The 12,850-nt window shown below is 66.0% G+C and overlaps 1 protein-coding gene across 1 annotated transcript; it reads left to right on the top strand.

The window, feature by feature from the left end:
- Window positions 1–1,464: 1,464 nt before the first annotated feature.
- CTSD (cathepsin D) lies at window positions 1,465–11,753 on the top strand. Its single transcript, XM_060158187.1, has 9 exons — window positions 1,465–1,627; window positions 3,702–3,861; window positions 5,942–6,065; window positions 6,529–6,647; window positions 8,070–8,296; window positions 9,941–10,063; window positions 10,436–10,580; window positions 10,675–10,773; window positions 10,853–11,753. The coding sequence occupies exons 1-9, from the start codon at window positions 1,557–1,559 to the stop codon at window positions 11,018–11,020; spliced, it is 1,236 nt and encodes a 411-aa protein (XP_060014170.1). The 5' UTR covers window positions 1,465–1,556; the 3' UTR covers window positions 11,021–11,753.
- Window positions 11,754–12,850: the final 1,097 nt, after the last annotated feature.

Genomic DNA, 12,850 nt, shown 5'->3' with positions numbered 1-12,850 from the left:
CCAGACATCAGGACCAGCACGGTGACCCAGGAGACACCAGCTGGGACCCCTTCCACTGTATGGCAGACTCCAGCCCACCCAGGACTTGGCTGACCTCTCCAAGATACTGGCCTGCCGGGAGGGAGGGGATAACGCCTGGTGCAAGGGCCCCACTTCTGGGCCTGCACGGAGGACAGCCTTGGACCCGAGGGCGCGGGGCCAGATTCCGAGGGCAAGGATGTGTGCCTGCTTTGCTCCCGGCTTCAGTCCTCACATCTAGAACCACAGCAGGGAACCCAGTATTTATGTGATGGCTGGGTACGGAGGTAGGGCGAGGCGGGGGTCACTCACCTGTAGCCATCAGGCTGACCAGCGTGGAGGCTGTGATGGTGGCCGAGGTCAGGGTTCTGGTTTATTTAGTGGTTACAGAAAAGACGGGAATTCTAACCCTGCCTCTGTGAGCCACAGAACCTGTTTGCCCCCCTTTAAGTGGGGGAGCTGGGAGGACCACTCACGAAAAAGTGCCCTGGGCAAGTCCCCTTGTGAAGGTTCCTCACTGTTCACATCCTGCACAAATGTCACCTCCTCAGGGAGGCCCGCCCCCCACAGCGGTCACTTCCTAGCACATTCTCCTGCTTAATTTCCTTCTTGACATGACGTTCTCTGAAATGACCTGTCCAAATTCTTTCCTCCTCTGGCTGGGACTGAGGGTGGAGGGATGGAGCTGGCCCTCTCCTTGGGGAGCAGGCTGGGCAGGAAGGAATGGTTGCTGACCAGGTCACTGTGGCTTCAGTCAGGGCTGAGCACTGGCCAGAGCAAGGGGCTCTCCTACCCCTGAGGCCCGTAAAAACTGATCGGGAGTACCTGCGGCCGAGACCTCCCTCCCTTCCCGCCCCCTCCCCCCGCCACAGCATCCTTTGAGATTTGGGGCCTGGTGGGGACGGTGAGGTGCCGGGTTACACAGGAAGGAGGGCCCAGGGTGACCCGGGCAGGGCCAGGCCAGGTGCTGCTCTGGGGAGGGGTACTGGGGGGTGGGAGGGCTGTGGACACCTGGAGAGGGAGGATGAGGGTGGCTGGAGCTTCCAGAGGGGGTACCTGGGAGATTCCCAGGGTGAAGGAAGAGTGGGAGGGACAGGGGCGCCCCTGGAGGGAGCAGGGGGAGGGGGAGGATGGAGCAGGGCGCCCTGCACAACCGCGCGCCTGGGGCGGGGAAGGACCCGCGGCTCCGGGGACGTCACCCGGCTAAGGTGTCCAGGGGGTGGTCCCAGGCCCCGTCCCCTTCTGCCCCGGCCGGGTCTCGGTAATTCTCGGGGGGTCAGGGCAGGGCCCGACTGGGACGGGCGGCGAGCGCATCCCCGCCCGCCGTGCGCGGGCCCGAGCCGGAGAGTCTGTTCCGAGCCCGGGGTCGCCCCGCCCCGGCCCCGCCCCGGCCCCGCCCCCGCGCCGCCGCCGGCGGCCCACGTGATCAGCCGGGGTGCAAACAAGCCAGTCAGCTGACCCGTCCCGACTTGCGCCGTCATCCCGGCTATAAGCGCGCGACCTCTCGGAGTGTCCGCTCCGACCGGGTCGCCGCCGCCATGCAGACCCCCTGCCTGCTGCTGCTGCTCGCCCTCGGCCTGCTGGCCGCGCCCGCCGCCGCGCTCGTCAGGTGAGCCCCGCAGCTCGCGCGCCCCGGTGACTCCCGGGCACCGCCTGAGCGCCTCGCGCGGCATGCGGCTCTGCCGCCCCCGCGGACTACTGCAGGGTCCACCCTCGGTCGGGGCGGGGGGACCTCTGCAGGTGCGGGGCTCGCCCAGAGCCCCCGTCAGCCCCGCGACCCTTCCTCTCTACCACCATGGGGTCGGCCTTGGGGGGACCGGAGGAAGCAGGAGGGAGGGCGGCTGTGACTGGGAGCCGACCCAGCGTCCCCAGGACAGGTAGGGTGGGAGCCTGTACTCAGGGCCCGCTCTCGGGTGGAAGTCGGGAAACCGAGGGGTAGGCCCAGGAGCCCGCTGAGCCTGGGCAAGTCATTTTCCTGCCTGGGGTCCCCTTTACTAGATGTGAACTGGTTGTGGTCCCACCTGGTGTGTCCCATGAGATCTTACCATAGGTCCTGGGCCGGCTGGGAGACCCTCTGGACACCAGGAGACCCACACGTCCCGGAGTCCAGAGGGAGTCGGCCTAAGGAGTGGGTCTGGGAGAACGGCCCAGCCAGCACCAGGCTGTGGGCGGCTCCCCCCACCCTGGGGCTGGGGCTTTGTCGCAGCAACACCAGCCGCCCCCAGTGAGGACCATGCCCTCCTCAGGCCTGGGGGGCTCCACTGGGCCCAGTGACTCCACGGACTGTCGGGCCTGGTCCAGGCTGTGCCGTGCTGTGTCAGCTAGGCGGAGGGTCCCCCACCCTCCCGGCCTCGCAAGGCAGCCTGCTCGCCCAGCAGGGGAGGGGTGCGGTGCGCCCACCCCTTCCTGCCCCCACCCTTGCCCCCCCACCCCCCGCGGGGCCTTTGTGCTCGGCTGGGGCAGGCATGCTTCCACCTCTGTTGTGGGCCTTTGCCTGTGGGCAGGTGGGTGAGGTCTCAGGGCTGCAGGAGCTGGCTGGGGCCAGAGCGGACAGAGCCTTGCCGAAGGGCTGGCTTGTGTGGGCTCTTGAGTGGGCGCCTTTGTGCGCTGTGGCCTGGGGGCGAGTAGTCCCAGCTGGAGCAGTTGTGGCGGAGCTCCTGCAGGCTTGAGCCTGCTCTGGCCTCAGCCCCAGGCCCTACCCCGGGGGTGGACGGCAGTGGGGAAGGAAGCCTGGGGCCTCTTGGGGCAGCTGAACCCCAGCCCTTCATATCTCGCAATCCTATGGGACCGCAGGCACCTGTTTCCTTAGTTGCTGGAGGGCGTGTCCCTCCCTCCCCCCAGGCAAGAACCTCAGGCTTTTCCAGTCTCTCTGGTCTTGGGCAAGAGGTGAAAGGCCCATCTTCCTGGAGCACGCCCTTGGCCTGCGAGGAAGAGCCAGCTGTGACCTTGAACTCGAAGGTCCCCAGAGCTGGGAAGACATTTCATCCAGTAGCTCTGTTTGGTCCGGTGGCTCTCCTCTCCCACCTCCTGGGGTGGGTTCAGACCCCTGGGGAGCTGGGGATGGAGAAGGGCCCCTCACTGTGCTCCCTCCTGCTGGGTGGGCCACCCAGGCTGGCGTGTGTGCTGGGAAGGGTGCTCCAGGCGGGGCACTGGGGCTTGCGTGGAGGAAGGCAGGCCTGGAAGCCCCCGCCTCCAGGGTCCAGGCGCCAACCTTGCCCCTCTTCGGCCTGTGTGGGGAGAGAGCCGCTGGGCTCAGTGTGGCCTGGGGTGAGGACTGCAAGGAAACGGGGTCATGTGAGGGGGACTGGGGGGTGGGCAAGGAGGGCTTCTCGGAGGGGGTGACCTGGAAGTCCCATCTGACAGGCAGGAGGTGGCCACCCCATAACTCAGATGGGTAAACTGGGACCATCTCAACGTGGGGTCTGCGTGGAGAGTGGCGGGTTTGGCCAGAGGGCCAGGCAAATGGGACTCCGCGGAGGGCTTTGGGCAGACGTGACAGGTGACCACCGACACCCTCATAGCCCGCACTGGTCAGAAGAGACCAGAACGGGCCCAGAGTAGGGACAGTGGGGTGCAGGTGTCTGGGGGGGCGGTTGGGCCTCCAGCTTGGATGTGGGTGTGGGAGCCTCCAGGTGGGGTGGCAGCCAGCCAGCCCTGACGAGCCCGGACCCCTGTCTTGACAGGATTCCACTGCACAAGTTCACATCCATCCGCCGGACCATGTCGGAAATGGGGGGCCCCATGGAAGACCTGATCGCCAAGGGCCCCATTTCAAAATACTCCCAGGGGGTGCCCACTGTGACCCAGGGGCCCATTCCTGAGATTCTCAAGAACTACATGGATGTGAGTTTTGGTGGGGGCGGGGGGGTTGCGACCAGGGGCTGGGGGAGCGGGTTGACTACGGACACAGTTGTAGACAGGGGCTGGCTCTTAAGACAAGTTCTGCGAGCCAGCGCAGATTTGGGTGAAATACTCGTGTTCTCAGCCCCAGTGGTTTTGGGGGCTTCAGCTGCATGGTATGGGGGAGGGGCTTCTGAGCCATGCCCTTCGCCATGGCCGTTGCCCGCAACCCCCTCCAGACTGAGGGCTCTGACCTCCCGCATCCTCCCCAGCTCCCCTGCCCGCCCTGGTCCTCGTCCCGGGGGGCTGAGAGGGTTGACTTGCGCGGCCCTGGCACCTCCCTGGCGTCTCCCCCACGTACCGCCCCCGTCAGCTCAGAGCTGGGCCGGCGTCTTCATCCTGGCGGTCAGCCTGGGGGGAGCTGTGTCAGCCCCTACGGATGAGGGCGCTGGGCACGGCACGGAGGAGCCCAGGATCGGGCCCAGGACTGCCCGAGAGTCTGTGGGTGGGGGCCTGGGGGTCCCTGAGCTTGGATCGCCTGTGTGCCCAGGCGGCACTGACTGCCCTGGAGCTTCTGTGCTCTTGCCCATTCTGCTGGAAGGCCTGGGGCAACCTGTGGCCCAGTCCCTGGGCCCTACCTTCCTCTTCGGTCAGCGGCCAGCCCTTATGCCCACTGCCCGTTGAGGGGGAAACAGGCTCAGACGTGGAACATTCTGGAAGCCAAACAGCAAGCTGGGGCCAGGTCCTGGGCCCCAGCCTGGTACCTCTGGGGCTGCCCAGGTGACATCCTCTTTGCGCCCCCCGCCCCCGGGGTCTTGGGGAGCCAGCTCCTTGCTGCCATCCATCCTCTGGTCCACTTAGGGTTGGGATGGGTGGCCTTGCCCTCTGTCCTGCCTGGTTGGAGCCCCAGCCGTGCCAGGAAGCTGTGGCCTCACAGGCATGTGATCAGGCTGGTCAGAGGGGCCGTCTGCCTGGGGCCTGACGGACCAGTTCCTGGTGCCGTCCCCACAGCGCGCATGCGCGCACGCACACACACGCACGCACGCACACATACACACACACACACACAGACATATACACATATTCACATTCACACACATACATACACATGTGCACACACATACACACGCGCGGACACACGCATACACACACATACACATACATTCACACACACACATACACACACACACACACACACACACACACAACGGAGATTTGCTGAGTCATTCTCTGACCCCCGTCCCCCCCCTCCCCCAAGTCTGGCCACTTCTGTCGGGTCATGAGTCAGCGGCTGCCGAAGTGGCCGGCAAGAGGTGACTGGAGGGGTTGGAGCCAGAATCCTGCAGCAACTGGTGGCCCAGCCTCCCTCCCTCCCTGGGGAAGGGAGTGCCCGGGAGGCAAGGCCCAGATGACTCCAGACAAAAACGCCCACGTCCTCTGACCTGCCAGAGGGCCAAAGACGGGGTTTCCCTGGGAGGCTCCAAGGGTCACGTGCCCCCTTCATGCTCACCTGAGCCCTTGGTCAGCACCTGGGCCTCCTCCCCCGGGGCAGCCTCTGCTGCCCTGTATGCAGGTGGGAACACTGAGGCCCAGAGCAGTGAAGGCAGCATGGCTGGCAGTGAGGGATTCAGCCTGCACCCTCGGCCACCTGAGTCCCTCTGCCTGGGGGCCCTCCAGGCTTGGCCCCGTGGAACCTGAGGCCCCAGAGTCAGGCCCTGACTTGACCCTCACGCTGGGAGGAGGTCTTCCCTCCTGGGGCCCTGGACCCGTGAATCACAGGGTCTTCAGGCAGGCGTTTCAACCCTCTCGCGACACTGACTCCACTGCTGGCTTTGGGTCTTTCACATGGGGTGGTCGTCCCCCAGCTCACATGCAGGCAGGGGCGGGGTGGCCCCCAGGGGCCCTGGAACCCGAAGTGCCCATGGGTACCAGGACCGAGGGCTCGGGGGGGCAGGTGGGGGTGGGCAGCCGAGGCAGCAGATCTGACCCTGGGCCCCTCCCCTGGCCCGGGCCTTCTCTGGGCCCCGTGGGGAGGTGAGGGTGCCCCTTGCCCTAGCCCTGACAGACCCTACCTCCCACCCAGGCCCAGTACTATGGGGAGATCGGCATCGGGACGCCCCCGCAGTGCTTCACGGTGGTCTTCGACACCGGCTCTTCCAATCTGTGGGTCCCGTCTATCCACTGCAAGCTGCTGGACATCGCCTGCTGTAAGTCAGCCTGTCCCACGCCTCTCCCTGGTGGCCAGAGGGAGACCGAGGGCCGGGCCCAGCCCCTGCCTGCCATGGACGCAGGAGGGTAGCGGCCCTGGGGAGGGGCATGCAGCCCTCCATCCCTCTCCCGCATGCGCTGTCCCCGCGGGCGCTGGGGCTCAGCTGTCCAGCCTCGGCCCACCTCCTCAGTCCTGGGGCGTAGCGGTGGGCAGGCGCAGACCTCTGGTGGCCCTGTCCTGGCACTTGTGGGCAGCTCGCAGCTCCCACCTCTCGGCCACACCAGACAGGCTTTCCTCCCTGGGGTCTCCACCCTTGCTTGCATCTGGGCTGGGACCGTGGGAGCCAAGGATGGAGCGAGTTGGGAGGGTGGTTGGTGGACGGGCTGCAGCAGGCGGCGGGGGTGCCCAGCGGGTCTGGTCGTGGCCCGGCGGGCAGCCTGACGGGCTCCCGGCCGGTGCAGGGACCCACCACAAGTACAACAGTGGCAAGTCCAGCACGTACGTGAAGAACGGCACATCCTTCGACATCCACTACGGCTCAGGCAGCCTGTCCGGGTACCTGAGCCAGGACACCGTGTCGGTGAGTCCGTCTCTGGGCCACTCCCCATGGAGGGGGTTTGCCCTCAACCCCAGGGCAGGGGTCTGAGCCAGCTCCCCAGAGGAGCTCTTTAGTTCGGGAGGCGAGCAGTGGTCAGCTGAGCGAGGGGCCTGGGGGTTCAGCTTGAGCAAAGGCCCAGAGGTGGGGCAGCTCAGTGTGCTTGGTGGTGAGGAAGTGGTAGTGGGACGGGGACGGGGTGGACGTGGTCGCGCGTGCGGGCTGGGTGACAGCTGGGAGATCGGAAGGGGAAGTGGGCAGAGAGCCATTGAGGCACAGGGGTAAGAGCGCCGGTCAGGGCTCTGGGACCAGGACCCCCGTGGGTGATTAGTGGTGAGGCCCCTGACCACAGAGCTGGGTGGAAGAGCCAGTGGGAAGATGGGGTCCCGTGCTGACGTGTTGGCTTTGAGATGCCGTTGGGTGATGGGGTCAGGCATGGCCGGGGTTCCTTGCAGCTGGAGGTGCTGGCAGAGGGGCACCTGCAGAGGATGCTGGGCGGGAGTGGGCAGCAGCCGGGGTTGCTGGGGGGCAGGGGGCGCCTGCAGGATGTGCCCACCTGCCCCGGGGAGGGCTGAGGGGCCCTTGTGGGCTCTGCCCGTGCCCCTGCGCCTCTCACGAGCTCTGGGGTGGAGCTGCTGGGGCCAGGCCACAGGAGGGGCCCGGGTTGGGACTTGTAGAGGAAGAGGAACAAAGCAGAAGATGGTCCCCTCGCAGCCCCCAGCCCCGGGAAGGCCGCGTACTGCAGTACTTGGATGGGGGAATGGCAGAGGCGTGGGGGGAGGGGCAGGGGCACTGTGGTTCCCTGTGGGCCACCCCTCCCCCTCCTTATCTGCCTGCCCAGGTTTATCTGCAGGGGTCCCTCCGCCACGTTCTCTCTGGGCCTGAGATGGGATGTCACCCAGCACGTTCCCCTCCTAGGTTCAGCCCCAAACAGCCATTTCTTCCCACATCCTGTGCTGTCTTTATCTGCAGCTCCTGGTGGCGGGGGCGGGGGGGGCAGGGGTGGGGCGGGGGGGCTGTGTGGCCTTGAGTCCTGGGTCGGGTCACGGGTTCCCCAAGGGCAGGAACAGGCCAGAAGGGAGAGCTGTGGGTGGGAAAGCCTGAGCTCACAACCCCACCCTCCCTCCTCCCTCCGTTTGCATCTATCCTTGAAATATTCCTGGCAGGGTGTGGGCCCCGCACCCCTGTTGTCCCCACCTGTGTCCGGCCGGGGTTGCCAGCCCTTTCTTCTGGGTCCTCTGCCCTTCTTGAGTCTCCTGTGGGCTACCTGACAGGCACCGACTGAGCTGGGCTTTGTAGCCGTGGCTGCCCTCGCAGGGACGGGAGGTGATGGGCTGCCCAGGGTCCAGCGTTGGGCTTGGCGGGCCACGTGGCCCACTGACTCCTCCCCGCCGCCGTGGCCCTCAGGTGCCCTGCAAATCAGGGCTGTCGAGCCTGGGCAGCATCAAGGTGGAGAGGCAGACCTTCGGGGAGGCCACCAAGCAGCCGGGCATCACCTTCATCGCAGCCAAGTTTGACGGCATCCTGGGCATGGCCTACCCCCGCATCTCCGTGAACAGCGTGGTGCCTGTCTTTGACAACCTGATGCAGCAGAAGCTGGTGGACAAGAACATCTTCTCCTTCTACCTGAACAGGTGGGTTAGGGCGAGTCCCTGTCATGCTGGCCCTTCCCGTGGCCCCCGGCCAGGCGCTGGGTCACAGCTCCTGACCTCCGACTGCAGGATGGGTTGGCGCCCTCTCACAGACGGACAGGCAGCCCCTCCAGAAGGCTGTGTCTCACCGGGGTCTGGGATCTTGGAGAGCCAGAGCTGGGCCGGGGTCTTCGCAGGGTTCCCCCCCACGTCAGTCTGCCCACCATTCCCGGGCCTGGTGATGGGCAGATGTGGTCTTAGCCCCCGGGTCATTTTCGGCCCACAGGGGACCAGGCCACGAGCCTCAATCTGTGACAGGAGTTCTGGAGGCAAGAGGGCCAGGGTTTTTCTGCGGGGGTGACCTCGGGGAGGGCTTGGGGCGATGTCATGTGGGAGGCCTCCCCGGGGGTGCTGCTGGGGAGGGGGTCCTTGGGGAGGGGTCTCACTCTTCCAGTTCCCGGCCTCTTCCCAGGACGACAGTGCTGCGGGCCTCGAGAGGGAGCCCAGACGGGAGGGGGATGCAGCTGTGCTGAGGGTGAGGCTGCGGCAGGGCGTGGGCCGGGTGGCCGCTGCCCTGAGCTCTGCTCATGGTCACCGAGCCCTACGTGCCCCCCCCGGGGTCTGACCCCGGGCATTACTGGCGGAATTCCAGCCCAGAGCCCTCGGCCTGGCCTCTGTGGGAACTGCCTTCTGTCCTTTGCTAGGTCAGTGGCAAATACTCAGCAGCTGCTTGGGGCCAGGCCACCTGCTAGATGCTGGGGTGCAGGTGAACAGTGGGGCCGTTCCCCCTGAGTTCTTGGGTCCAGGGGAGGCAGACGAGGTGCAGTGGACCCGGGAGATTGGCCGGGCCTGGCACTGGGGACGGGTGGCCCAGCGCTATGACTCCCCGGGTGATGGGCTGAGGCAGGAAGTGGGCTAGCAAGGGCAGGGCTGAGGGTGCGGAGGGGCACTGGAGGTGAGATCTGCTCTCCACACAGTGGGTTTTGGAGGTGACAGGAGGTGGAGGCCACAGTGGTGGCGGAAGGACGAGCTCAGCAAGGCGCTCTGCGTGCTGGGCACAGCCGGGCAGACGCGCTGAGCTCAGAGCATTAATATAAGTGTAAATAAGAGGTGGGGAGAGTCAAAAGCTGAGATCTGAAGGGGGAGCGAGTCATGGAAGGATCTGGATGGAGGTCATCCTCGGGAGCAGCAGGTAGGTGCAAAGGGCCTGGGGCAGGAACGGCTGGCTCAGCTTCTCTCAGGGTTGCCGGCACCTCCTGGAAGCCCTTGGTTTTTCTTCCAGGCAGGTAAGGTCCCTGCTCCTGGAGCTGTTAGCATTCATGTTCCCGTCTGCCTGCTGGCCTGACCCTGGCCGTCCTCAGCTGGCAGACCAGGAGCCCAGAGGCCCAAGCAGGATCTCTTCTGCTCAGGATGGGGCTTGGCCTGCGGTCCACACTGGTTGTAGGATCACAGCCCCTCCCCCCTTCTGGATACTTCCACCCCTGCCCGCCCAGGAAGAGTCCTGCTCTGGGGCACCTGCTGAGATCGATCCTCCCATTCCTGACTTCTGACCTGGTCCCAGCCTGTGCCTGTCCACCCAGTCCTCGGGCTGGACGCCTGGTGCAGGGGTGGGCAGGGCAGCAGACTCCCTCCCTCCTTCCCCCCCAGGGACCCAAATGCACAGCCCGGGGGTGAGCTGATGCTGGGCGGCACCGACCCCAAGTACTACAAGGGCTCGCTCATCTACCACAACGTCACACGCATGGCCTACTGGCAGGTCCACATGGACCAGTGAGTACTAGGTGGGGCCCCTCCCTTGGCTCCCCAGGGGGCGTGGCTTGTGGGGACCCCGCCCCCGGCCTCGCACTCAGCAGGGCCTTGTTGCGGTGGAGGGGGGCCGGGCAGGGTGGGCCTGGACCCTGTGTCCCGCCAGCCCTAGGTGCTCTGGCCACCTTCTGGTGCCCAGCCGAGCTCTCGTACCCGGGCTCCAGCCAGTGTCCCCTCGTCCACAGGCTGCCTAGGGGACTGTTAACCCTGCTCTTGGCTTCTCCAGCCGCCTCCCCTCCCCTCCCCTCCCACCCAACTCTGCTTGGGCTGAGTCCTGCAGTGGGGGCGGGGTCTCCAGGTGGCCCTGGGAGGGGACTCACACCACCTCCGCTGCAGGGTAGATGTGGGCAGCAGCCTGACCTTGTGTAAGGGGGGCTGTGAGGCCATCGTGGACACGGGCACCTCCCTCATCGTGGGCCCCGTGGAGGAGGTGCGGGAGCTGCAGAAAGCCATTGGGGCCGTGCCGCTGATCCAGGGCGAGGTGAGCAGGCGGCGGGGCCGGGTGGGGAGGACGGGCACCCCGGGCCGCCGTGCCCCTCCCCCCGCACATGCAGCGTCTCCTCGTCCCCCCTTAGTACATGATCCCCTGCGAGAAGGTGTCCAGCCTGCCCAAGGTCACCGTGAAGCTGGGGGCTAAAGACTACACGCTGTCCCCGGAGGACTACACGCTCAAGGTGAGCTGGGGGCTGGGGGCGTGGGGCGGAGCACACCCAAGGGCGCGGCCTGGGTGCTGACCTCCGTTGGCCGTCCCAGGTGTCGCAGGCTGGGAGGACCATGTGCCTAAGCGGCTTCATGGGCATGGACATCCCCCCGCCCGGCGGGCCGCTCTGGATCCTGGGCGACGTGTTCATCGGCCGCTACTACGCCGTGTTCGACCGGGACCAGAACCGGGTGGGCCTGGCCGAGGCTGCCAGGCCATAGCTGGCTCCCCGCCCGCTGGCAGAGTCCGGAGGAGGGTCGAGGAGGAGAAGGCCTCACCCCTGCCCTCCCGGCCACCCCACCCCGCCACACACTCACACTCACACTCGCACTCGCACTCACAGCACAGCTCTCTGGAGGCCGCCCGGGTTCCCTTCTGTGGTTTCCCCCTCCCTGGTTTCGGAAAAGCTGCCTGCTCGTCCGTCTGTCTGTCTGTCTCCTGGAGGGGCGGGTGGGGGGCGGAGCCAGTGGGTGGCTGTGGTGCAGAGGCTCCATTCTCTAACCTGGAAGACCCAGCTCGCTGGGCGCTGTGCATCCTAGGACCCCCAGCCCCGGGGTAGTTCCCTCCCCAGCCTGCACCTGGGGGCCTGGCCACCCGGTGCCGCCCAGCGCCAGGCTGCCTCTCAGTCGCCCCTCCCTGCAGCTTGGGGCCCGGCGCCCTGCACTGCGGCCCCCACCCGTCTGCCCTAGACCCGGCAAGGAAGGGGCCAGCTGAGGCCTTAGGATGAGCTGGAAGGAGCTGGCAGGGGTGGCAAGGGACAAAAGCTAGTCCTGTGAGGCCTCGGTGGGGTCATCCTGGGGCTTGACTCCGTTGTGGAGGACATTGAGGGTGTTCTCTGGCCTGGGGATGGGGTAGGAGGGGAGGGGGCTGGTGCCGGCCTTCCCTGCGGCTGCCCCCTTCTTGAGTTGCCGGGAGCGAAGTTGGCATGAAAATAAAATCCGTCTAGGCCTCTTACTGTGTGTCGGCGTGTTTTGTGCTTGGTGGGGAGGGTGGTGGGGAAGGAGCTGGTGTGGCAGATGCCCTGCTGTCACTTCAGAGGGAGGGCTGACCCAGCTACCCTGGGGTGCACCTCTGGGGTTGCCCCGGGCCTGGCTCACAGACCCAGACCCCAAGACTTTCGCCCCCTGCCCAGCCTCGTGGCCAAGACGCCACTGGTGGGGGACTGGCTTGTATGGGGGCCTGGAGCAGTGATCGGCAGGGTGGGGCACAGCACAGGGCTTCTTATGTGAGTACCTTCATAGAGGCATGGTTTTCAGGTCCAGGTGAGTGTCCTCCATGTTTCCTTGGAAGATGTTCCACCAGCAGTGGGGCCCCGCAGTGTTCCCTGATCCCCCTGCACACATGATTCCGGCCTAGGAAAGAGGCCTGATGGGGCTGGTGCCACCTGGGCAGCCTACCTCTCATCTGGGCCTCCTCACCAGCCCCTGGAAGCCGTATCTCTGTGTGTGAGCCGTGCCGATGCTAGAGCAGGCCAGCCTGGAGTCCTGGGGTTGCAGGGATTGAAGTTAGGAATCCCCTCAGGCCACAGTGGCTTCCTGGCTGGTCTGGCCTGTTTGGTGGGGGTAGGCGGGAGTGGTCAGAAGCAGCTGCACAGCCAGGGGGGTTTGAGGGATGAATAGGAGTTTGTGAACACTTGGTGGTGGGCAGATTCTTCAGGAATGGGTAACTCTGGACGACTCCTTGGAACCCACCCCCTGCAGGTGTAGGGGTCTGGCTGATGTGACATTTGTCGCTATCCTGGTGCCTTCTCTGCCAGCAGGGCTGTGTCTGTCACCTGGCCCCAGGGGGCCCGGGGACTGCACCCCAGAGCTGAGCCCTCAGCAAGCGCCTTCCAGAATTACGAGAGTCGTGAACACGTGCCCGGTGTTCTCTGCACCTGAAACTCGAGCTGGGAGCTGGCAGAGCTCTGCAGGGCTGTAGGACAGGGCTGCCAGGGAGGACGCACCCCTCCCCGCACCCCCTGCCCGTTGACCATCCCGGGCCTGCTCTCCACTCTGTCCCCCTCAGCCTCCCACCACCCGAGGCCAGCAGGGGCTCACCGACTCACGGGC

Source organism: Lagenorhynchus albirostris, chromosome 9, assembly GCF_949774975.1.
Source record: "Lagenorhynchus albirostris chromosome 9, mLagAlb1.1, whole genome shotgun sequence".
NCBI lineage: Eukaryota > Metazoa > Chordata > Mammalia > Artiodactyla > Delphinidae > Lagenorhynchus > Lagenorhynchus albirostris.
Note: the sequence above shows the minus strand (reverse complement) of the source record. Positions and strands in the feature narration are given on the sequence as shown.

Excerpts from the sequence above, each read along its gene's own strand:
- CTSD (XM_060158187.1), top strand. The coding sequence starts at position 1,557 with ATGCAGACCCCCTGCCTGCTGCTGCTGCTCGCCCTCGGCCTGCTGGCC. Across the intron at positions 1,628-3,701 it reads CCCGCCGCCGCGCTCGTCAG|GATTCCACTGCACAAGTTCA; the intron begins GTGAGCCCCGCA and ends CTGTCTTGACAG. Across the intron at positions 10,581-10,674 it reads TGCCGCTGATCCAGGGCGAG|TACATGATCCCCTGCGAGAA; the intron begins GTGAGCAGGCGG and ends GTCCCCCCTTAG.